Source organism: Mobula hypostoma, chromosome 10 (genome assembly GCF_963921235.1).
Source record: "Mobula hypostoma chromosome 10, sMobHyp1.1, whole genome shotgun sequence".
Taxonomy (NCBI): domain Eukaryota; kingdom Metazoa; phylum Chordata; class Chondrichthyes; order Myliobatiformes; family Myliobatidae; genus Mobula; species Mobula hypostoma.
The window spans coordinates 102,172,595-102,199,883 of record NC_086106.1 but is presented as its reverse complement, the minus strand read 5'-3'; the positions used below and the strand labels follow the sequence as shown (position 1 = coordinate 102,199,883).

General features: G+C 40.6%; 1 protein-coding gene across 7 annotated transcripts in view; it reads left to right on the top strand.

The window, feature by feature from the left end:
* Window positions 1-27,289, top strand: part of gria3b (glutamate receptor, ionotropic, AMPA 3b) — a 390,090-nt gene that overhangs the window by 195,018 nt on the left and 167,783 nt on the right. For all 7 annotated transcript variants that reach the window (XR_010019539.1, XM_063060955.1, XM_063060956.1 and 4 more), the window contains exon 7: window positions 12,755-12,922. Coding sequence is in view for 6 of the 7 variants with exons in the window: in XM_063060955.1 (XP_062917025.1) it covers window positions 12,755-12,922 (168 nt within the window). In the remaining variant the exon portion in view is untranslated. The remainder of the gene's footprint in view (window positions 1-12,754; window positions 12,923-27,289) is intronic.

Sequence of the window (27,289 nt, the reverse complement as noted above, 5' to 3'; positions counted from 1 at the left end):
AGAAGATTTACTGGACCGGTATTAGGAATGTGAAGAGGTATGACAAGGCTAGACTTGTACCCAAAGGGCATATTACAATCTTCAAGGCTCATTATCAGGTTTAGTGTGTTTACTTTGCTTGAACCTGGCTCTGTTGCAGCTTATCCATTTAATATTAACTAGGTTTTTCTCACTCCACTTTACACTGCCTGAATTGCTGGGCATTTCATATAGCTCACACTTGCATTTGACAGTATTCATTCATTTTCTTTCTTTCTGTCTGTCTCTCCCTCTCTCCCTCCCTCCCTCATATTCTCTCATTCTCTCTCACTCACTATCTCTCACACTCTCATTCTCTCTTACACTTTCACTCTCTCACACACTCTCATACTCACTTCCTCGCACACTCTCTCACAGTCACACTTTCTCACACTCACACTCACACTCTTTGTGCTTTCACACTCACCCTCTCACACACACACTCTCACCCCTCTCTCTCACACACACACTCTCACCCCTCTCTCTCACAGTCACACTTTCTCACACTCACCCTCTCACACACACACTCTCACCCCTCTCTCACACACATGCACTCACTCACACATACACGCTCTTTCTCTCTCTCACTCACACACACACATATCCTCTCTCCTCATCCTCACTGTACCAGAAGTATCTCTTTGTCCAATCTATCACATCCCTACCATCTCTTCAGATTAAACCAACTTCATATTCTTTTTCTCAGTTCAGGCAATAAGTCCTAAAATATTAATTCTATTTCCTTTTCCAAAGATGCTACCTGACCTGCAGAATGTTTCATATTTCCACTGCATTATTTTTCATTTTGCCTTTCTATATATCTACCTGTTACTTTATTAGCCTCGACTCTCCAGATATTTATGAATAAACTCTTCTCAGGCTTCCAAACAGGTACAGGTAGCAATTTGAACTGATATATCGATGACAGTCTCTGCGATCTTCATCAGGGATGATTGCTCGATGAAGGTGGCAGAGTTAGTCGTCGAAATGGTTAAAATCGACACCTCTACCCGGCTGGAAACCCAAGAAGAGTTTATTCATCATATACGCCGGGAAAGCACTACATTCTTTTTCCAGAGATTGATAATCTCAACGACTTTTCTCTTATCTTCAAATAATGTGTCAGTAGTTTGTTATTTTCTCACATTATCAATTTAATCATTTTGTTGTTTTCCTGTGAACACTTGATAGAATTTCTTGTTAATTATTCTTGTTATGCAATTGATTTTTTGGTGTAACTCATTAGCAGTACCACTTAAGCAGGAGGCATCTTCACATTTCAATGGTCATGGTCCAGGTCTCTGATCTGGTGCCAGCAGATAGTAAATCGTCTGGCCTTTAGCAATATATTAGATTATGAGGACATGCAGTCCTTTTTTATTGCCATTTAGTAATGCATGCATTAAGAAATGATACAATGTTTATATATATATATAATTGCAGAAACCCCCCTTCAAGTCATGAAATAGAAGTAAATTAATGGAAGTGCAAGTAAACTTCAAGTTTCATGGATTTCTCATACCAGTGTTATTGGCACAACAAATAATCCATTCACTTTCATTAGTAACACCACATAGCCAATTAGATCACTTGTTGTTAAAAAGATCAGATCACTGGTGCAAGTATTAAATAATTTGATTGGTTGTTTCTGTTACTCCAACAACCACCATCTCCCTGTATTTTTCTAAGCTCCTCAAATATTTGTTTTATTTCATCTCATTCTGTGGATGAAATAAAGGAATCCACACAAATGTAAAATACGTACAGTTACACGAGTGTTGGCTCTATGAGCAAAATATTTTTTCATGACAAAATCTTCTGTATATCAGGAAGGAAAGCACAATGTGATCAGTAAGAAGTGGAGCACATACCAAACATAAAACAAATTATATTAACATCTATTTCAACACAGTTTCTAATTGACAGTGGAGACAATGGAGACTACAATGGGATGAGGGAGGAGTTGGCTACTGTAGACTGGGAACACAGGCTACATGGAAAGATGATTGAGAAACAGTGGAAGACTTTCAAAGACATTTTTCACAGTGCTCAACAGAAGTATATTCCAGTTAAAAGCAAGGACAGTAAAAGTGGGGAGAGCCAGCCTTGGATAACTGAGGAAATAAAAGAAGGCATCAAACTAAAAGTTCGTGTGTACAAAGTTGCCAAAAGTAGTGGGAAACTGGAAGATTGGGAAAACTTTAAAAAGCAACAAAGAACCACTCAGTGAGCAATAAAGAAAGGGAAGTTAGATTATGAAAATAAACAAGCGCAAAATGCAAAAATGGATAATAAATATTTTTATGATTATGTAAAGCGGAAAAGGGTGGCTAAAGTGAATGTAGGTCCCTTGGAGGACAAGAAGGGTGAATTCCTATTGGGTAATGAGGAAGTGGCTGAGGCTTTGAATGGCTATTTTGTGTCAGTGTTCACGGTCGAGGATATGTCTAACATGCCAAAGAGATGTTATGGATGCGATTGGTGGTGATGATCTTGATACAATAGCTATCACTAAAGAGGTAGTGCTGAGCAAACTTGTGCACCTGAAGTTAGGTAAGTCCCCTGGTCCCGGTGGAATGCATCCCAAGGTACTGAAAGAAATTGCAGAAGTTATAGCAGAGGCTTTGGCGATAATTTACCAAAGCTGTCTGGGCTCTGCACAGGTCCTGGTGGTTTTTTAGCTCGAACTGTTGCACCCTCCATTTGTATGAGAAACTCAGTCATACTGTGATCACTCTTTCCAAAAGGATCCCTAACTACAAGATCACTAATTTTACCTCATTGCATTGGACCAGTCCTAAGATCACATATTCCCTTGTAGATACAGTAACATGCTGTTCAAGAAAGCTATCATGTATGCACCCTATGAAGTCCTCCTCAAGACTGCCTCGACCAATCTAAGTGCAAGTTAAAGTCCCCCATGATAACTGCTGTTCCATTCTTACATGCCTCAGATATTTCTCTGTTTATTGCCTGTGCCACTGTGATGTTACTCGGTGGCCGATAGACAACTCCCACCAGTGTTTTTTTTTTCCCTTTACTATTCCTAATCTCTACCCAGATGGACTCAACATTCTGCTCCTTAGATCTTATATCGTCTCTCACTGTTACCCTGATCTCATCTTTAATTAGGAGTGCTACCCCAACTCGCTTACCTTCCTGCCTATCCTTCCATATTACTTGATATCCTTGGATATTTAATTCCCAATCCTCTCCACCCTGCAACCATGTTTCTGTAATGGCCACTAAATCATGCCCCTTTGTACTGATCTGTGCCACAAGTTAACTGACCTTGTTTCAAATATACAAGCATTCAAATAAAGTGCCCTTACACTCATTGTGGTTTTAATTCTTGTAATCTTTTTCTCTTTTGCACCTGACTTTTCTTCACTCCACTCTTACTTTTTGTTATCTTTTGCTTTTACTTGATCTTTATCCACACTTTTCTCTTTTACTTTATCCATACTTTTCCAATTTGTTGAAACCACCCCCTACTATTTCATTTAAAACCGTATCCACAGCCCTAGTTATGCAATTTGCTAGGATCCATCCCATCACGGTTTAGGTGGAACCCATCCCATAGGAACAGCTCCCTCCTTCCCCAATACTGGTGCCAATTTCCCATGAATTCAAACCCATTTCTCCCACACCAATCCTTCAGCCACGCATTTAACTCTCTAATCTTCTTGACTCTATGCCAATTTGAATATGGTTCAGGTAGTAATCCTGAGATTACCACCTTTTTGGTACTGCTTTTCAGTTTAGTCCCTAGCTGCTCAAATTCCCTCAGCAGAACCTCTTTCGTCATTCTAGCTCTGTTGTTGATACCCAGATGGACCAGGACAACTGGATCTTTCCCCTCCCACTGCAAATTCCTCTGCAGGTCAGATAAGATGTCCCAAAGCCGGGCATCAGACAGGCAGCACAGCCTTCGGGGTGCTCTATTCTCGCGACAGAGAACTCTGTCCATTCCTCTGACTATGCTATCCCCAATTACTACCTCATTTCTCTTCTCTTCCCCCCTCTTGAAAGGCTTCCTGAACTTTGGTGCCACAGTTGGTTTGCTCATCCTTCCTACAGCCTCCACCCTCATCCACACAGGGAGCGTGAATCTCAGAGCTGTTGGACTAGCTGAAGGGCCGAGGCTCCTCCAGCACTGTCCCTTGGATCCCACTACCCGCCCCACTCTTGTCCCTGACCACAGAGTGAATTTAAGGCAGCTAACCTAATGGGTGTGACTGTCTCCTGAAACAGAGAATCCAAGTAACTCTTCCCCCTCCCTGACATGCCGCAGTGTTTGAAGCTCAGATTCCAGGTCATCAACTTTGAGCCTGAGTTCCTCGAGCAGCCAACACTTGCTGCAGATGTGGTCACCAGGAACCATAATGGGGTCCACCAGCTCCCACAGCACTTCTCCTGATCCTGCATCATCCCTACTTTATTCAATTAGCTGTAATTTAGTGACTTTTTATTCAACCACTACAAAAGCCTCACCTGTGCCTCCATGCTGATCCCTCTTGAGCCAAAGCCTCATGTTTCCACTCCTATACTGCTTCACTCACACAATGGCCGCTCCACTTTGACCCTGCTTTACTTTTATTTGCACCTGCTAATGAATCGCAAATTGATTGGTCTGCTGCTCCTGCACCGAACCCCACAAAATGCTTCTTTTTTAAACTCTTCTCCCCAATCTGTGTGAAGCTCTCTCTCTCTGCGAATCATTTGGTCCACCGTTAATGCCAATAAGCTATGACAATAAGATCATAAAACACAGGAGCAGAATTAGGCCACTCGGCCCATCAAGCCTACTCTGCCATTTCATCATGACTGATTTATGACAGACATCCCACCCTGCAAAAACTTATTTCAGGGAGGTTGCGCCATCAATTTGCCGGAGACTCCCAGAACTTCCAGGAGAGGTGGGATGTCTGCAATAGAATAGCTCCTTAGCAGCTAGCCAGCTAGTTTAAATAATGTTCGCTATGCTAATGAACGAATGACACCTGTTAAACTCACATCAACAAATCTTTACAGTCTTAACCCACCATGGGCAATAGAAAAGTGCAGCGAGCAACACTGTCATTATTTTTGACCCCTATTAGGCAGGGGTACACTTTAGTGTAGTCTGGGGTGACGTACATTTTTTTTTGGAACACTCTGCCGCTCTGACTTTTTTTGGAACTCTCTTGCTCTCTCGCGCGCGCATTCTCTCGCTCGTGGTCACTCTCACTCGCGCTCACTCTCGCGCTTGCTTTCTTGCTCTCTCTCTCGCTCTCACGCGCTCTCTCTCGTGGTCGCTCTCTCTCTCATGGTCGCTCTCACTTGTGCTCGCTCTCAAAAAATTCAATTTCCAGAACATTGTATATAATTTGCGGGCATCAGGGAGCCACTGTTAATATGCGGGAGACTCCTGGAACTTCCGGGAGAGGTGGGATGTCTGTTATTAACCCTCTCAACCACATTATCCTGCCTTCTCCCCATAACCATTGATGCCCTGACTAACCAAGAGCCTAAATTTAAATGTATTCAATGATTTGGACTCCACGCCTGTCAGTGACAATGAATTCCACAGATTCTCTACCCTCTGGCTAAAGAAATTCCTTTTCATCCCTGTAATAAGTGGATGGACCTGTATTCTGAGGCTGTGCCCTCTGGTCCTAGACCCACCCACAATAGGAAATACCCTCTCCACATCTTATATTTTCGTCTGTGCATTGCAATGGAGTCATACTGCAAAGATTTTTACTTCCTCACGTTGTGGGATGGATGTAAGATTTAAATAAATTCAAATTCAAATTCTCCTCAGAATGAATGCTAACATTGCATTTGTCTTTTTTGCACCGACTCAACCTATGAGTTAACCTCTAAAGAATCGTGAACAAGGACTCCCAAGTCTCTTTGCACCTCTGATTTTTGATGCTGGAGATGTAGTAATGGGGGGGGGGGCGCAAAAAAGTGGCAAACAATCCCATTTATGAGCCGATGCAGGCCAAATTCTTGACCACAATGCATGAAGTTCGCTACACAGCCAATCAGCAACAAGATTTCCTCCGCACATCACAATTCAGTTTCTGAAATTATGTCCAATCAGCTGATTGAAAAGTATATAAAGGCCAAGCATTCGGAGGACACACCACAATCAACAGTGCACTGATGATGTCTCCTCACGTGGTGACGAAACATTTGCAAGTAAATTGCCAAGACTGGTGAGCAACTGAATGAACAATGTAATATGCAATAGCTACTTGTGAGGCCTGGTGTTGGGCGGATAATGTATTTAGAAAAAAATACATATTTTAGATTACCTTAAAGGAAGGGAAGATTCCTTTATTCATTAAGAGACTGAAAGGCCTACTTAGTGCATATCATTGACTTGTATCCATGCTAATAGCAACTTGACTACAAATAGTGTGTTGAGCTCATGATTAGTCATTGTACAGTAACAAAGCTATTGAACAGAAAATACAAAACTATTGAAATGTAGCAAGAAACTCTAAGATTTCAATCTGTTCTCATTATAAAAAGCAGTGGTTCTTTTATGCACAAACATCTGATTTCTTTTCATTCAGGTTCTAAACATCTAACACCAGTGTGTATCTAAGTTTCCCAGATAACTGATGGAAATTGTGTACTGCTATTAAACATTCTTTTCAAAGAAGCCAAATTCCACACTTATTCAAATGTCCAACCTTAATCTCTAATAATTATAATAGTCTGTTCCTGTAAGGAGAATTTTGTATGTATTTTTATATAAAAGGCATAAAATTGATATTATATCATATTTCACAATGAATAATCTGAACAGTAGTAAGCACAATTGTATTTAACTTGTTAAGCTACCTACAATATCACCAGTCATTCCAGACTGCCTACAATACAACTAGTCAGTCAAGAGATTTTTGCTTGTTTCTGGCTTTAGCATTTGAATGGGTGAAATGGCGTACTTTAAATCAGAAGGCAAGGCAGCCAAAAGGAACTGTCAGCAGGTGCCAATAATACAGAATGTAGTTCCACAATTTTGACAAACATAAAGAAAATCACCAGCTTAGAAAACTAGATTATGTAAATGTGTCTAGCACTGATGTCCTCGTACAACTGTGCAGAAACTCAAGTTTGGTTGAAAGCAAACTAGTAACTTAAAGTGAAAAAGGCATTTCTTTGGTTAAGGAATGATTTAATGTTGGATATCCTGATGAGTACGCACTCAGTGGCCTTTATTAGGTAGAGCTGCACACCTGTTTATTAATGCAAAATCTAATCAGCCAACATATGGCTGCAACTCAATGCATAAAAACATGTAGATATGATCAGGAGGTTCAATTGTTCAGACTAAGCATTAGAATGGGGAAGAAATGTGATCTAAGTGACTTTAACTGTGGAATGGTTGTAGGTGCTAGATGGGATTGTTTGAGTATCTCAGAAACTGCTGATCTCCTGGTATTTTCATGCACAAAGCCCTCTAGGGTTTCCACAGAATGTGTGAAGAACACAAGAAATCCAGTGAGCAGCAGTTCTGTGGACCAAAATGCTTTGTTAGTGAGAGGGGTCAAAGGGGAATGGCCAGACTGGTTCAAGCTGACAGGAAGGTGACAATAACTCTAATAAACACAAGTTACAGCGGCAGTATGCAGAGGAGCATCTCTGAATGTAGAACACGTCAAACCTTGAAGTGGGTGGACTACAGCAACAGAAGACCACAGGGGTTCCACTCCTGTCCCTAATAAAGTAGCCACTGAGTGTATTTGCTTTGTTTAGATATAACAAGGCAATACTCATTGCCTTTAGAATTGCAGTGTTATTAATTCTTAAGACCTGCATCTCCTTTTCCACTTGGAAATCAGCAAAGGCACTGAGAACCTGCTCACGAGGCTTGTACCAGGCTCATTAAAGCTTCATGAAAAATATATTATTCTGATCTTTAAATCACAATGTTACCTCAGTGGCTGTGTGATGCTGTTTGGAGCTCAACATACATACTGGAAAAGTAACAGATGAGTGACTGAATGATCTTAAAGAAGTGTCCTGACTTACAGAGGAGTTCTTTGAATAGCTACATCAATTAGCAATGCATTTGCCCTGCAATTTTCGAACTTTGGAAAATGTCCAAACCTAGATAAAGACACACAAGCATAAACTAAAGTGAAGGAACATACTGAATGAGTGGTAATCAATCTAGTTTGAGTGAGAGGTAAAAATCTGTTGTTTTAAAGAATAATGTCCAGAAATATAACCCTTGGGATCCTGTTATTTAATTAAGCTTTTAGCTTTTGGTAATTTTCAAACAGACCTGTTAACTGTTTCTTACCTTTATTAATGTTCCTAGCATGGCTCCCAATGTTTGTGTCCTTCCCTCCCTTGCCAATTTCTCCTGGTGCTGGTGGTGAAGTGTTCGTCACCCTATAAGGTAGATTATGTTAATGTGAAGCTTTCTATCCTTATTACAATAGAGATCTGCACATAATTATTAAATCAAATACATCTACCTGTTTAACCTTCTACTTGAACATTCACCTGCTGCAAAATACAAATCTTAATGTTATTCAATCAGTTTTCTACATGTTCTTCCAGATAGAAAGGGCATTGTACCTGTTAGATGGAAACATTTCAAGTAAATTTGTGCTCTGTATCTTGGGTTTTTGTTGATCTGTAATCTTTAACACTGTCACACTGTCCTTTTTTGGTCCTATGCTTCTCTCGGCAGTCCGATAAAGATCTGGAGCAAGCTGTTCAGTTACTCCTTCCCTCTCTGATATCAGAATATAACCAGCTTGCAGTACAATTCATTCAGCCCGAGCCAGAAAGATAAAACACAATGATTTCTACTGTCAGCTTGTTCATCTGAGACATTATAGCAACCTGCTTTGCTATATCATGGTCTATCTTGATCCAGATCTTCTGATTAACAGTTGGACAAACCTCTCAGGGTTTACCTACGAAATTCGGTGAAAGTTTACAATTTGAAAGTTGATATTCTCTCCTCCGCTGATCATGTAGTCTAGTGGGGGAAAACAAACTTGCATGGTTTTCCCAGCATGGAGCACAGGGGACTCATTGCTTTTTTTTTAAGAAATGATGCAGAACTGAGGATTAGTGCAAGGTAATATTTTTATTTTCAGTTAATTAAATTGACTTAAAATATATTTAAAAGTGTTTATTTCTTTAATGGTTTTAAAGTACAAAATAACTTCATTACCAAAGTACATATATGTAAGCATATACAACCCTGAGATTCATTTTCTTGCCAGAATTCACAGAAAATACAAGAAAGATAATTTAAATTCCTCAGTGTTATCTGTTCAGAGGACCTATCCTAGGCCCAGCACATAAAGCGCAATTATGAAGAGTGCACAACGAGTCTCTTTGTCCTCAGGAGTTTGTGAAGGTTCAACGTGAAAGCTAAAACTTTGACAAACTTCTATAGATGGGTGATGGAGAGCCTACTGAATGGCTGCATCATAGCCTGGTATGGAAATATGCCGTTGAACATAATATCTTACAAAAGGTAGTGAATACTGCCCAGTCCATCACAGGTAAATCCCTCCCCACCAGTGAGCACATCTACACGGACGACTGTCAGAGGAAAGCAGCATCCGTCATCAGTGACCCTCACCACCCAGGTCATGCTCTCTTCTCGCTGCTGCCATCAGGAACCTCAGCACTCACACCACCAGGTTCAGAAATAATTATTACTCCTCAACCATCAGGCTCTTGAACCAAAGGGGATAACTTCACTCCACTTAACTCGTCTTTGAAATGTTCTCACAACCGATGAGCTCACTTTCAAGAATTCTCATCTCACGTTCTCAACATCTATTTCTATATATAGATATAGATATATACACTTTGAAATGAAATAATAATAAATAAGCAATAAATGACAAAAACGTGAGCTAAAGAGTCCTTGAAAGTGAGTCCATATGTTGTGCGAACAGTTCAGTGATGGGGTGAGTTAAGTTATTCCCTCTGGTTCAAGAGCCTGATGGTCGAGGGGTACTAACCCGAACCTGGTGGAGTGGGTCCTGAGGCTTCTGTAGCTTCCTAATGACAGGAGTGAGAAAAGAGCATGGCCTGGATGGTGGGGGGGTCACTGATAATGGATGCTGCTTTCCTGAGAGAGTGCTCCATGCAGATGTGCTCTATGGTGCAATGGAGTTTCAGCCATTTTGAATTCTTATAATTTAAATTGAAAAATTAAGAATATAGACCATTGTTCAATGTTTATGAATGTCCAACGTATGCAGACATCTAATTTACAGAGAATTTAACCTGGGGGCAAGATTTAATAGGCTCTTAAGGCAGTTCATGGGTGCTTTCAGAAACACCCACAAAAAACTGGAGGAAGTCAGCACCACTGTTGAGCTTGAGCTTTTGGTCCATTCACCAGAAAGGGTGGGATTGCCTGGTGGTTACCTACTTCAGTTTGAATTCCCATTCCCATTCTGCCTTGTCAGTCCATGACCTCCTCCACTGCTCTGATGAGACCAAACCCACTTTGGAGGAACAAATGATATTCCTTCTGGGTAGGCTCAAACCTAGGTAGCCTTCAACCATCAGGCTCCTGAACCAACATGGACAGCTTCACTCATCCCAACTCTGAACTAATTCCACAGCTTATAGACCCATTCTCAAGTTCTCTACAACTCAAGTTCTCAGTATTAATTAATTGATTGATGATTTTTTTTTTATTTGCACAGTTTATCTTTGTAGCATATTGGTTGTTTGTCAGCCTTTGGGTATAGTTTTTCATTGATTCTATTGCATTTCTCCATTCTGTTGTGAATGCCTGCAAGAAAATGAGTCTCAAGGTCGTATATAGTGACATATTCATACTTTGATTATAAATTTACTTCGAGCCTTGAACCTACCTGATGGCATGAACAGCAATTTTTACAACTTCTGCTAATTTCTCCACCTCCCTCCTCATTTCTTTTTCCATTCCCCTTTCTCTGCTCCTCACCCGCCCATCACCTCCCTCTGGTTCCTCTCATCCGTCCTTTACTTCCATGATCCACTGTCCTTTTCTGTTGGGTTCCTCCTTCTTCAGCCTTTCATCTCTTCCACCTATCCCTTCCCAGCTTTTTACTTTGTTACTCCCTCTCCATCCACCCACCTTCCCCCTCACCTGGTCTTACCTATCATCTGCAAAATTGTACACCTTTCTCTCCCCCCCCCACCTTCTTATTCTGGCTTCTTCCCCCTTTCCAGTCCCGATGAAGGGTCTCGGCTCTAAAAGTCAACTGTTTCTTCCCCTCCACAGATGCTGCCTGAGTTGCTAAGTTCCTCCTGAATTTACTGTGTGTTGCTCAAGGTTTCCAGCATCTGCAGGATCTCCTGTGTTTACAGGGGTGTTTTTGGCCACTCGTTTTGAGAGGCCTTGCACTATGCAAGGAGCTGCCTTCTTGTAAGTTTGCAACTGGGACCCGTGCCAGAAAAAGTGAGCTTCGAGTCCGGGTGACTGAGGAGCAAATGGTGGCTCACTAGTCCACAGGTGGTCCAGGCTGCCATTTATATCTACTAGTCTGTGCTTTATTAAAATCATGAACTTACACAAAACTTTACAGTACAGACTTGACAACGTCTTCTATAGCTTATACCACAAGTACTATACCACCCATGTTCTAAGGAAAATGCTTCCCATCCATTCCTCTACCTCCATTTTCTACCCTCACCTAATTTTTCATCTTTAATGAAACCCTATGTGACCATGCCACATTCTGCTTACAAAATCTCATTAATTGTCCAGCTCATAGAACCTACTCCTAAATAGCCAATTAATTGACATTGACCTCTGAGTGGTAAATCGTGATCAACTGTTGACAATGTTGCAATTATTTTTAGCATTTATAATGTTCTATGTTAAATTCTGAATGGTAATTTGAGATCTTTGCACCCAGTAGTTTACATACCTACTAGTACCAAGTTCTTGACTTTACACACAGTCTGTGACTATGTTTGGGACGACTTTATGTGTTCAACTCTGTCACGCTGCCTGTACAGGTACATCTGATTGTACATTTGCATATTACATATTAGAACAATCAAGTAACTCATCACTGCACCATTCTTGAATTAAAGTTAATATTATAGTTAAAGTTAGATCTTTTAGCAATCTAAAGAAGAAAAAAAAATCTTGCTCTCTATACAGTCCAGCATTCTTACTCATGTCCTCCCCTGCTGCATTCTCACATCATCAGCAATTATACAAAATGCTGTTAATCAAATTAATGTAGAAGAGCTGACATGCTTAATTTGAATTCAGACTTCAAAGGAAGCATTAATGAGCTGTGAAATGGTATGGGTATAGTGTTCTTCAATAAAAGTGTTGAGAAATTATTAAATCGATTGGAAAATTAATGCTTTGCACAATTACTAATATTGTGAACACAATTGTTAATAAGCTACAGACACAGGAGTTTTTTTGACATTTTATTCCCTTCCTTTCTCATTAGCTCTTTTTCACACTATTATTACATGCCCATAATTTAACTGGGAGTATGAGATCACTCTAGCAGTCAATCCTTCCAGGTGAGACAAAGACCATTTACATAAACCTGCTCTGATGCTGCAATCGCAGGCTCTTTGATGTAATTTATGTAGCAGTTCAGCTAAGAAATGAAAGCACTAAGCCATGGATCATGCCCTTTTGAATATTGATGTTTATGGAATGGCTAACACCAAACAAAAAGGATTGGTGTGATTTATATTTAAAAAAACAAACTTTTTTGATTTTATTCAGTTTACTGCTGCCTTGACATACGATGGAATATTTGTCATCGCAGAAGCTTTTCGTTATCTCCGAAAACAGCGGATTGATATTTCAAGAAGAGTAACTACTGGAGACTGCTTGGCCAATCCTGCAGTACCTTGGAGTCAAGGAATCGATATAGAACGAGCTTTGAAACAGGTACAGGGAATTATTCGTCCATCTGGTAAAATAAGCCAATACATATATATTGCAATTAGTATGTATTGAAATGATTTCTCTAAAGCTTATCTTTTAATTAAAACATCACTGATTGATGGGTTAACTTCAGCAATCTTCTTTTCGAAGAATTGACATAAGACATAACTAGATTTAAGCCAATTTATTTCTAATGATTGGCTTTCCTTAATTTGCAGATGATATAACTTACTATATCAAGAGATTTATTCTTTTCAGAATTTTTACGGCTGAAGCAGACATTCATTACATTGCTGATTTTATTTTAATTGTGTGTGCCATACTCATGGATATTGAGCTGGTTCTTCTCGGTAAACTAATGGTGTGTCAATGGCACTCTATGATATTTGCTATGATTTATGAAGCCTCTGCGCTTGCTTGTCCATTCACACCATTGCACCATTCACTTTGCATCACAATTTCAGCTTCCATGTGATTTATAAAAATTGACTGGGTTTCTGCATTTTCTCATTAGGTTGCAAACTGAAAATTAATTCCCGTCACTGAGACCTTAAGTACCAATGTCATTTTTCATGCAATCACAATCCTCCATTGTTCCAGTGTTGGCACAATTTCAAGTTTTCAGATTTATCCCACATGTGGTCAACTGTACAAAGTTTTAAAAATACTTTTTTTTATTTTTTTTACATCTGTTTTGACTTCTGTTTATGTTATTTGCATGTTTCCCAATTTTTCTTTCCCTCGTCCTTTTCTCCTACTGTGCCTGGCTTTCAGTAATTTCTCACTCTTTCTCTGTCAATCTTCTGCCTTCTCACTCAGTGTTGACATTGATTCAGGAGTTACCTGTTGGCACTCTGTTTGCAAAGTTAACAAAAGCAATATTGCCTTCCAATATTATACCTAATCCAGTTTTGATTCATAGCCATTTACAATGCAAAAAAAAATCTGATTAATGTGATCAGTGAATAATTTGATCATTAATGGATCATTGTTCAACTGAGATTTGCTGGACATTAATATTTCCTATTTCTCTTATAATATTTGGCCTATCAAGTCTATACCAGTTCCCATTAATCTCTTTACATCTACATATTTCTTTGTAATCCATTTTTGTTCTTGTGAACGTTAGCCCCTTGCAATTCTCCTTCTATCTCAACAGTGCCAGGGTAATTTATAGCACCTAATTAACATACCAACCAGCATATCTTTCGGATATACTGGTAGTTCGAAACTGTTGTATCTGGGATAAACCCATGCAGTCAGAGGGAGAACATGTAAATTCTCTAGTCACAGCACCAGAGGGTTCAAACAAACCCAGGATGCTGGGAGAAAGCAGTGGCACCTGCTGCACCATTATTGAATGAAATTTGGAAAAATGAACAAGATAAAATGGAACATTAAAACATTAATTATGAAGCAACATAGATACACCAATAGGCTATTTATCTATTCAAACCTGCTCCACCATTCCATGAGATTATGGCTGATTGTGACCAAAGTCCGTACCCCCCCCCCTTTTCCACAAATCTCTTAACATCTTTGTTTCTCAACAATGTGTCCTATCTAGAACCTGATGCAATTTGTGATAAGATTGAGGCCATAATTCATAGGAGCAGAATTACCCTATTCAGACCACTGAGCCTGCTCTGCCATTCTGATTTATTCTCCCTCTCAACCCCATTCTCCTGCCTTCTCTCTGAATCCTTTGACACCCTTACTAATTTAGAACCCATTAACCTCAGCTTTTAATATACCCTATGATTTGATCTCTTCAGCCATCCATGCAATGAATTGCACAGATTCACCACCCTCTAGCTAATTGTGGAAAAGAGTTCCAGATTTTCTACCACGCTCTATTTATAAAAATCTAGTGAGACTTCGTCCCTGTGGTGTAACATATAGCTAGTCATTGTTTTACTGTCTAGTCCCAGGCTCCCGGTCAGCGAAAGTTGTTTTGCTCCATCGATCTTCTCAGTTCAACATCTTGAAAACTTTGATCAAATCATCCATTAACCTTCTACATTTGAGGCAATATGATCGTGGCACCATAATCACTTCACCCTTATTGTCCAGGTATCAAACTAATAAGCATGTGACTCACTCCCTCCAAGGCCAATATATACTTTCTAAGTTGTGTCATTCTGAAGTATTTATAATTATGATACACTCAGAGGCCATTTTATTAGTTACAGTAGGTACCTTACCACATGCCCAGTGAATGTACATTTGTGGCTTTTTGCTGCTATATCCCATTTACTTCATGGTTCAATGTGCTGTGTATTCAGAGATGCTCTTCGACACACCACTGTTGTAATGCGTGGTTATTTGAGTTATCGTCGTCTTATTGTCAGATTGGAACAGTCTGGCTATTCTCCTCTGACCTCTCTCATTAACAAAGTATCTCTGCCGACAGAATTGCTATTCACTGGATATTTTTGTTTTTCACACTATTCACTGTAAACTCCAGAGACAGTTGTGCATGAAAATCTCTGGAGATCAGTAGTTTATGTGATACTCAAACCACCCAATCTGGCACCAACAATAATTCCACAGTCCTCACTTAAATCACATTTCTTCCCCAGTCTGATGTTTGGTCTGAACAACAGCCGAACCAAGTCTGCATGCTTTTATGCGTTGAGTTGCTGATTAGATATTTGCATTAATGAGCAGGTATACCAGTGTACCTAATAAAGTGGCCACTGAGTGTATTGTAACCCCTTTTTGTATAGTTGTAACATAACTTCCATTCCTTTCACCCTCGTTCTCTAGAATAAAGGTCAGCATGACCTTAGCCCTTTGGTTTTCTCTATTTTATGGTTATCTGGAGAAGATAAATCTCAGACATACTTTGAAAATAAAATAAACCTTTGAGTACTAAACTTAATATGGCCTGCTTACCTTTTGATTCGTAGGTGTACTTTTGCAAAAGGTGATCCTCTACACACACCATATAATGATGCTTTCAGATATGAGCTAGTCTGCTTATCCCAACCTAAACAAAAGATAAAACTCCCCACTAAAGTCATCTTGCATTTTTCTACATTCTCGTCTTGTTCATGAATTGATGTATTTTGCCTCTTCTTAACTGCAATGAGGGACTCAATAACTAAGGTCCTATTTTGTTGGTTATTTTTACCACAAAATCTCCAGGGCCTGCTTATGCGTATTATACTCATACTCCCCACCCCCCATCCCATTCAGCTTCCTACCTTTCTTTTAGACCTGATAAATTAAGTTTAAAGTTCTAACCACCTTGAACTATGTCTCAGTGATAGCAACCATGTTATGCTTCCGTGGTTGAATGTTATCTGTAATTCACATGCTCTGTCACTTAAAATCTACAGATTTGAGCCTCTTTAGTCAACAAATTCTAACCTAGTCTGCCACTGTAATGCCTTGCACGTTATTTCTAATTACTTTCTCTTGGCTTATTCAAACACCTTCTGTTTTATCCTTTATCTATAGCACCTTAAAAATCATTTGTATTTTAATTGTTTTTAGTATCAGTTACTTCCCTCTGCACCCTCTTTCCCCAAGCCTGTCCTCACATTTACAAGTGACAAGTGAGGCTTATTATCATTTAACAACATACATGTATATAATGTATAGAGAAACAAGACATAACACACGATAACTTATGAAGATAAGGATAAAATCTACAGATAAATCGCACGTACATAATAAACTAAAATGCATTAATATTACATATCGTAAGGCAGGGAACAGAGTAACCAGTGACACTTTGAATATGGTGTGGCTGGGAGTTCAGAAGCCTAATGGGCTGGGGGAGGAAACTGTTTCTCATCCTAACCATTCTTGCTTTTATGCATCATCCTGATGGTAGAAAGTCAAAGAGGATGCTGGATGGATGGGTGGGATCCTTAATAATACGAAGGGCCCTGCATACGCAGTGTTAACTGATGTAAACTGCTTGGACTCATCCTATTTATCCTTTCCACACAAAAAAACTTGTGTAGATAGAGTTAAAGCATTCTAATGATGCAATTCCTACTCGTCTTTATGGAACCCTTTTCCACGCCTACTGAAATCTCAGCAATGTGTTTCCCTCCAGTACAAATAACCATCATGATAAAAGCTTTCCCCTTTCTCTCCAATGCCCTTTCGAGCTAAATCAGATGACTCACACACGAACACCACACAAGGATTCTCAATCCTGCTTGGTAATAATTGTCTCTACCGATTTAAAGAATTTCACACTACAACTATGTTGCACTTCTCCTCCTATCCAACACAACATCCCCTGTTCTAAGATATCAAGTTCAGCATTCTGGTTGTTCTACTGGCAATGCAGACACGGAAACTGAAGCTTTTGTAATTTGGAACAACGTACATGATGCAGGACTAACTCAGCAGGTCGGACAGCAGCTGTGGGAACTTGACATTTCGGGATTGAAACCTTCATCTGGAGCTGCTGAGTTCTTCCGGCATCTTGTGTGTTGACCTTAAGAAGGTTAAGAATGGTTAAGAAGGCATACGGTGCATTGGCCTTCATCAGTCATGGGATTGAGTTTAAAAGCCGAGAAGTAATGTTGCAGCTATATAGGACCCCGGTCAGACCCCACTTGGAGTACTGTGCTCAATTCTGGTCGCCTCACTATAGGAAGGACATGGAAACCATAGAAAGGGTGCAGAGGAAATTTACAAGGTTGTTTCCTGGATTGGGGAGCATGCCTTATGAGAATAGGTTGAGCGAACTCGGCCTTTTCTCCTTGGACTGACGGCAGATGAGAGGTGACTTGATAGAGGTATACAAGATAATGAGAGGCATTGATCATGCGGATGGTCGGAGGCTTTTCCCCAGGGCTGAAATGGCTAGCATGAGAGGGCATAGTTTTAAAGTGCTTGGAAGTAGATACAGAGGAGATATCAGGGGTAAGTTTTTTATGCAGAGAGGGGAGAGTGCGTGGAATAGGCCGCTGGCCGTGGAGGTGGAGACAGATACGATAGGGTCTTTTAAGAGACTCCTGGATGGCTAGATGGAGCTTAGAAAAATAGAGGTCTATGGGTAAAACCTAGGTAGTTCTAAGTTAGGGACATGTTCAGCACAGGTTTGTGGGCCGAAGGGCCTCTATTGTTCTGTATGTTTTCTACATTTCTATGTTTCTATCTTGAATGTTGTCCTCCAATCCTGCAGTAAATATGAAATGAGTTTTGAAACAGGTACAGGGGATTATTCTTCCATCTGATAAAATAAGCCAATACATAGATATTGCAATTAGTATATATTGAAATAGTTTCTCTAAAGGTTATCTTTTAATTAAAAGATTGCTGATTGATGAGTTAACGTCAACAATCTCCTTTTGGAAGAATTGACATAAGACATAACTAAATTTAAGCCAATTTCTTTCTAATGATTGGCTTTCCTTAATTTGCAGATGATAGAGCTTATTCTACCAAGAGACTTATTCTTTTCAGAATTTGTACAGTTGAAGCAGACATTCATTATCTTCCTGATTTTATTTTAATTGTGTGTGCCATACTCATGTATATTGAGTACATGTTGTGTGTTGTAGGTTAGTGTGGTCTATCTCCGTGTACTTTTATATTTGTACTGTTTATATGATGTTGAATTCTGCTGAATGAAGTGGATAACCGATGTCATGAAAGGCAGTATCAGATATGCTGGCCAATCAATAACCTACTATTTAGCAGATACGCTCGATGTCCAACCCATCAGCACAGCAGGGCTTTGCCTGTCAATTTCCCTGATATATTCTAAATGTGTTAGGGCTTCCTCTATTGGCACAAGCAACCCTCCTGCACTTTATCTTCAGGCATGAACCAACATGATGTTTGCCATTGAGATGAGTTAATCTGTTAGAACCAAACATAAGTCAGGCCCATAGACATTTCGAAGCTTCTCACTGCAGAGAAAAGCTTGGCAAGAATGAGAAAATTCCTTCCATCAATAGATACCCACTAAAGCCGGGAGCAAGATTAGTAGACGAAACTTTGTGAGGAATTTATCACTGATGCATCAGATTAGAAGCCACAGATACGATACATCAACACTACTGCAATGGCCTGCCCTGATCTAATTATTAACCCTGGAAGAGCTATGAATGCAGCTTTCACTTTAATACTTACATGGTGTTCAAAATGTTCCTAAAATTAAACAACCAAAAGGGAATGTGCTGAGTTTGTTTATGTACTTTTATCCTTAAAAGAATTCCATTCAGATTAATACTAAATAAACTTCCAAAGCAACATGCTGCATTTCAGTCGTAAGTCCTGGAAAAACTCTGTGCTTTAAAATAAGGTTCCTTTTCCTGTGGATATGTAAATTCACGAATATTAACATATTGCAATTAGCTGTGGGCCAATGTTCTCTGTGGCTAATTTTCACAGAAAATTTGAAGTGAATTGAAATTCTGAAGGTCCACTAGATTATATGCAATTAACTTATAGTGGAGTGGTTCCACATTTTAATCATTAAGGAACCAAGGTAAATAGATTATTGAACATTTTCGGCATCATGTTACAAAAGTAAATCAATGTAGAGAAAATGGTATGCAGTACCATCACTAAAACTGCCTCCAGATAATTATGATGAATTTTGGATAAAAAATTTTATACTCTTTTTTGATTCCCTACTTAAAATATACAAAGTAATGATCAAAAGATAACTGTCTTGCAGAGCAGAGGATCAGTAGGGTTCCCCTTGTCCTCACCTACCACCCCACCAGCCTCCACGTCCAGCACATAGTTCTCCAAAACTTCCGCCACCTCCAGCAGGATCCCACCAGCAAGCACATCTTTCCCTCCCCCCACTTTCTGCTTTCTGCTGGGATTGCTCCCTATACGACTCCCTTGTCTATTCGTCCCTCCCCACTAATCTCCCTCCTGGCACATCCTTGCAAGCAGAACAAGTGCTACACCTGTCCCTACACCTCCTCCCTCACTACCCTTCAGGGCCCCTAACAGTCCTTCCAAGTGAGGTGACACTTCACCTGTGAGTGTGTTGAGGTCACTTATGGTGTTCAGTATGGCCTCCCCTATATCAGTGAGACCTAACGTAGATTGGGAGACCACTTCGCCAAGCATCTACACTCTGTCCACCAGAAAAAAGTGGGATCTCCCAGTGGCCACCCATTTGAATTCTACTTCCCATTCCCATTCCAATATGCCCATCCATTACCTCCTCCACTGTTGTGATGAGACCACAATTAGGCTGGAGGAACAAAACCTTACATTCTGTTTGGGTAGCCTCCAACCTGATGGCATGAACATCAATTTCTCAAACCTCTGTTAATGCCCCACCCCCACCCCCCCTTCACCACTTCCCATCCACTTTTCCCTCTCTCATCTCCTTACCCGCCCATCACCTCCCTCTGGTGCTCCTCCTCCCCCATTTTTTTTTCTTCTTTACGTAAGAACATGAGAGATAAGAACAGGTGTCGGCCATCTGACCTCTTGACCCTGCCCCACCATTCAATAAAATCATGGCTGATCTGGCTATGGACTCAGCTCCACCTACATGCCTTTTTCTCCATAACTCTTAATTCCCCTACTATGCAAAATTTTATCTGTGCCTTAACTATATTTAATAAGGTAGCCTCTACTGCTTCCCTAGGCAGGAAATTCCACATTCGTTGCTCTTTGGGAAAGCAGTTTCCCCCTTATCTCCATCCCAAATCTATTCCCTCAAATCTTGAAGCTGTGTCCTTAAATTCTAATCTCATTTACTGCTTCTGTCTTAACTATCACTTCAATAATTTTATATGTTTCTATAAGATTCCCTCTCATTCTTCTAAATTCCACTGAATATACTCCCAGGTGATTCGGTCTCTAACCCCCCCCCCATCTCTGTAATCAATCTGGCAAACCTCTTCTGCACCAACTCCAAAACCAATATATCCTTACTTAAGTAAGGAGTCCAGAACTGCCTGCAATACTCCAGGTGTGCCCTTACCACTACCCTGTATAGCTGTACCATTATCACAAAGCTCTTAAATTCAAACCCTCAAACAATGAAGGCCAATATTCCATTTACCTTCTTGATAACCTGTTGCACCTACAAACTAACCTTTTGCAAGTCATGCACAAGCACTCCCAATTTCCTCTGCACAACAGCACGCTACAATCTTTCACCATTTAAATAATAATCTCATCTTCTATTGTTCCTTCCAAACTGATGACCTCATGTTTACCAACTTGGTACTGCATTTACCAAAACCTTACCCATTCACTGAACCTATTTATGTCTCTCTGCAGACTCTTCCATTTTCTGCATATATTTATTTTTCACTCAGATGTTTCTTTTCCTCATAAATTTCTATTCCTGTCGGATCGCCGGCAGGTAGAAAGAGTGGGCTCCCTCACCTCTGCTCCTCTGACTCTCAAAACAGGTGCCCTTCAGGGCTGTGTCCTAAGTCCCCTCCTTTACTCTCTGTATACTCATGACTGTGTCACCACCCACAGCTCCATCTGCTAATTAAATTCGCTGATAATACTAGACTGATTGGCTTAATCTCAAATAATAATGAGGCAGCTGACAGAGAGGAAGTCATCACCCTGACACAGTGGTGTCAAGAAAACAACCTCTCCCTCATCGTTGCAAAAACAAAGGAGCTGGTTGTGGACTATAGGAGGAAAGGAGACAGGCTAACCTCTATAAACATCAATGGATCTGGGGTTGAGAGGGTGAACAACTTTAAGTTCCTCGGCATAAACATCACAGAGGATCTTACGTGGTTTGTACATATTGGCTGTGTGGTGAAGGCCTCTTTCACCTCAGATGGTTGAAGAAGTTTGGTATGGCCCCCAAAATTCTAAGAACTTTCTGTAAGGGCATGACTGAGAGCATCCTGACTGGCTGCATCACTGCCTGTTATGGGAATAGAGAGTGGTGCAGACAGCCCAGCGCATCTGTAGATGTGAACTTCCCACTATTCAGGACATCTACAGAAACAGGTGCATAAAAAGGGCCCGAAGGATCATCAGAGACCTGAGTCACCCCAACCACAAACTCTTCCAGCTGCTTCTATCCGGGAAATGGTACCACGGCATAAAAGCCAGACTAACAGTCTCCGGGACAGCTTCTTCCACCAGGCCATCAGACTACTTAATTTATGCTGATACAACTGGATTTCTATGTTATATTGACTATCCTGATGTACATAATATTTATTATAAATTACTATAATTGCACATTGCATATTTGAACGGAGATGTAACTTTTACTCCTCATGTATATGAAGGATGTAAGTAATAAAGTCAATACAATTTAGTGTCATCAGAAAATATAGATACACTACACTCGGTCCCCACTTCCGAATTGTTAATACATGCTATGAAAATTTGTGGGTCTTTTAAATCGGTCTGAAATCTACCAAATGCCCTACATGTCGAGTATTAATATCAGTTGTCATGACAGTAGCAAGTAGCTTGTTTGTTTCTATCACCATTGTACTTCTGCAGGAAAGATCAAATGGTGCTCAGATCACATTTCCACTTCCACAGGGAAGCTGATTCCAGTGACAGTGTGGATAGACAAATTGACAAAATGCAAAAATTATTCATTTCTGTCAGCTCACTATTATCTGAATCCTGGACAATTGGAGTGAACTAATGAGAAAAGAGATTAATATGTACAATGCCTAACATTTAACAACTTGGAAACTCAAATGATAAGTGCAATACTTCTGAAGAAGAATGAAAATGCCTTTCACCATTATGGAACCTCCAATTTTTCTTGACAACTAACAATATGCTAACAGCATTAAAATGCAGTTTTCACATTTCCTTTCAACTGCTGTAAAGAACATAATTAAATACATGCTTTTCTTTAGAAATGTTGATACTTAAAATAATGCAAAAGGAAATTTGACAAATTAATTTTGAAAGAGCTGGGATTTCCAATGAACTGCATGCTATTATGTCTAATTTACATATTGTTATGTTTGCAAATCCAGAAACTAATTGAAAGAAAAACACAGGAGCTGGGAGAAATGGGTACTTTGTTTTTCTTTAGTGAGGTGATGACATATGACATGATGGTGTAATAACGTCTGCCATTCAAATACTTCTTACCTATAACCTGTAATAAATTAAACAAAGAATGCTTAAACAATATAGTTAAGATATTAATCAAGTATTACTGAAATAATAAATAAACTACACACTTAGAAACTCCAAATCAATATAGAATGCATCTCAGCTGAAATGTGTAACTATTTGCTCATTATAACACAGGTACTATATAGACATCCACAGCATAGTAAGTTTTAAATTGTCCCATTCAGGCCAAAACATTTAATCAACATGGAGGATTTCTTACTCTTGTGGGATGACATCTTTCCTGACAAAGGGGTCACTCTGCTTGGCAGGTGAGACTTGGTCTGTGAAATAACCTCAGGTTCTGGGACCTCTTCCATGGTAATTTTAGGAGGTGACTCTTTTACAGGAAGTGGATCTGACCACTCTGGATGCCTTTCTTCTCTAACAATTGACTCTGCTCTCCTCAATTGATCGATGTGTCGTGTCCAGATGACATCAAACACAATCTCTAATAGGAGAGTGGTCCAGTTCTGTCCTTAATAGAGTCATACAATTTTTTCAAGAACCTACTTTTGGTCACCTCTATAGTCCATCACCAGGATTGCTTGTCCAGAAGCGAATCATCGAACCTTCTTGTTTGAGGACCCCTCAACTTATCTCAGTTGCTTGTCCTGCATACTCCTTCTGAGATTGGGTTTGAGGAGGTTTATGCAGGAGCACTAGGAATGACCTAGGAACAGCATAGCTGGTGAGCTGTTGGTTGTGGAGTTTGCTGCATTGTGACATGCAAGGAGGAAGTTGGCGAGCTTCTGGTTCAATGTTAATGTAGTGTGTTCTGCTAACATTGCACACAGTGCGTTCTTTAGACTCTCTGCAAACCGTTCCAGCAAGCCATTTGTAGCAGGGTAGTACAGTGCAGATGTAATAGGTCTTATTCCAATCACTTTCAGAATGAAAAACTATGGTCCATTATCATTAAGTGTTTTGGAACACCAGACCATAAGAAAATACTTCTCAACACATCAACAGTGTGTGAGGCTGTAGTGGAGGTGATTGGGAACACTTCAGGCACTTTGCAGTTGCAACCACTACTACCAAGAAATTTAGTCCTGTGAATGGTCCAGCAAAATCTACATGAATCCTCTGCCAATGCTTTAACTGACCGGCATGTAGATTCTTCAACAATTTAGCTTTCAGCTTGAATGGTACAACAAATCTCAATCCTTCCTGATACTGGTAAATACGGGGGAACTGGAATTTCTGCTGCATATTCCAGCCATTTTGGGTTGTCATGTAGATCTGAGACAGTATAGGGTCTTTTTCGGTTACCTTTGGATCATCTCTGCCATAATAGGGAGACTTCCAATTTGCATTAGGGAGAATATGTCAAGAAATGTGTCACCTTTTGTGAGTTTTTCAGGTATTTCCTTCTCTAAGGTTAAACACGACAATCCATCAGTCCTGATGAAGAGTCTCGGCCCGAAACATCAATTGTCTTTTCCATAGATGCTGCCTGGCCTGCTGAGTTCCTCCATCAGCATTTCCATGATTAGTTGTCCTCTTGAATTTCATGTTGTAATTGTGTCCTCCAAGAAACAGAGCTCATCTCTGCATTTGTGCTGCTGCTCTTAGTGGAACCCACTTCTGTGGATTGAAAATGGACACTGCTGTTTGAGGATCATTAATAAGGATAAGACCTCTCCCATACAAGTACTGGTTGAAGCGTTTCACACTCCAAATCAAACTCAAGGCCTCTCTGGAAACCTGTGCATAATTTTTCCCTGCAGCAGTAAGGGAATGTGAGGCAGAGGCTGTCCGGTGTACACCAAAATCATTCATAACGTGTGACTTAACTGCACCTATAACATAAGGCAAGACATCATAGGCAATCTTCACTGGACCATGTGCATCATGTGTGAGTACAGTTTCACCATTTCCTTTGCCTTCAGTAAAGCCACCTCACACTGCTTGTCCATTGCCATTTTTTCCCCAATCTGCGGCAATGAGTTCAAGGGGTGGAGCACAATAGCCAGGTTTGGCAGGAACCTATTATAGTAATTGACAAATCCAAAAAAGGACCACAAATGTGACACACCCTTTCACCGTGGGGCATCCACCACTGCTTGAATGATCTCACCACACTTGTGGAATGCTTGTGCATCAATGGTGTGATCAGTAAGTGATAGTGTTTACGATCAGTAGGTGATGCTTGGTTTAGTGCGTGATGCTCTGAACCTATAATCTAAAGTTTTTAACATCATGATCAATCAAATGCCTGTTATGCCATTGGTGTTTAGGGCAGTAATGCAGGTCCTCCATCTCTGTATGTCCTTAGTCATTTTTTCTATTGTGCCCAGATGTTGTTCAGGGTCTTCATTTCTGCCTCTACAGTATGGTGCCAAGTTGTCTTTGATCACCTGCATTTTCTCTGCTGTTCAGGGAACCAGTGAAGTGCTGTCTTGATGATGCCATTGGCTTCTCATCACGTACCCCAATCCATCTCCAACATTTCCTCATGATGATTGTAGCCATGTCCTCTTGGTGGCACTGAATGAGTAAGATGTGGTTGGAGATCTTTCTTGACTGGAAAATACGGAGGATCTTCCAGAGGCTCATGGTGTGGAACAGCGATAGCTGGGCAAGGTTATTTTCTGTCACTCACTAGCGTTCTGACCCGAACAAGAGTGTGGACAGAACACAACTCTAGTACAGGTTCACCTTGGTGTGGATGCTTTACTTGGTTTAATTCCAAATGTTGCTAATTGGTTCAATTCCAAATGTTGCTTGTTGATCTGAAGACATTTCTAGTTTTCCTGAGTCTGCACTGACTGTCATCCTTGGTCCCACCATCCTGCCAAATGATGTAGGTGAATCTGCCGATGATGGGTAAGTCAACGCCATATGCCTTGACGGGAGGAGGAGAGAACTCTACACTGAGGGTCATGGTCTCAGTCTTTCCCTGGCCGACTCTGAGTCCAACCTGTCCACCAAAGGTGCACAGGTGCTGAGTTTTCTTTTTCGTGTGCTGGTGTGTCTATGGTAGTAATGTGAGATCATCCACAAAGTCAAGGTCTTCCAAAGTAGATAATAGAGTCCACCCAATGTCTCTCTGCTTATCATCCACTGTTGGCCTCATAACCCAGTCGATGACCAGGTTAAATAATATCACCTTGCCTGACTCCAGTCTTGACTTCAAAGCACAAATTTGTGGACCCCAACAGTGCAGGTGAAGTTAGCATAAAAACTCTAGATAGGCTGGAAAATTTTGGAAGGGATTCCTGAACACCGGTGTGCCTCAAGGCTGTGTACTGCGCCCTCTTCTGTACTCCCTTTTCACCTGTGACTGTGTTCCTGTACATGGTTCTAACTCCATAATCAAGTTCGCAGACAACACCATGGTGGTTGGTCTGATCAGAGGGGATGACGAGACGGTCTACAGGGACGAGGTCCAGCACCTGTTTGCGTGGTGTACCGACAACAATCTGGCGCTTAACACTCAGAAGACCAGGGAGATCATTGTGGACTTCAGGCATGCCAGGAGTCACACTCACATGCCCATCTACATCAACGGAACTGTAGTGGAGCGTGTATCAGGCTTCAAATTCCTTGGTGTCCACACCTCCGAGGATCTCACCTGGTCCCTGAACCCCTCCATCCTGATCAAAAAAGCACAACAGCGCCTTTATTTCCTGTGGAACATGAAGAAAGCTTACCTCTGTCCCAGGATACTGATGGACTTTTACTGCTGTACCATTGAGAGCATACTCACCAACTGCATCTCAGTGTGGTATGGCAATTATACTTTATACATTATTGTTGCCAAACAATTAATACTAGAACGTACAATCTTCACAGCGATATTTGATTCTGCGCTTCCCACTCCCTGGATTACAAATTGATAGTAAATATTAAAAGTTTAAATTATAAATCATAAATAGAAAATAGAAAAATGGAAAGTAAGGTAGTGCAAAAAAACCGAGAGGCAGGTCCAGATATTTGGAGGGTACGGCCCAGATCCGGGTCAGAATCCGTTCAGCAGTCTAATCACAGTTGGAAAGAAGCTGTTCCCAAATCTGGCCGTACGAGTCTTCAAACTCCTGAGCCTTCTCCCGGAGGGAAGAGGGACGAAAAGTGTGTTGGCTGGGTGGGTCATGTCCTTGATTATCCTGGCAGCACTGCTCCGACAGCGTGCGGTATAAAGTGAGTCCAAGGACGGAAGATTGGTGTTCACTATCTTCTGTAGCTTTTTCCGGTCTTGGACAGGACAACTTCCATGCCAGGTAGTGATGCACCCTAGAAGAATGCTTTCTACGGTGAGGGTTTTAGGGGACAGGCCAAATTTATTTAGTT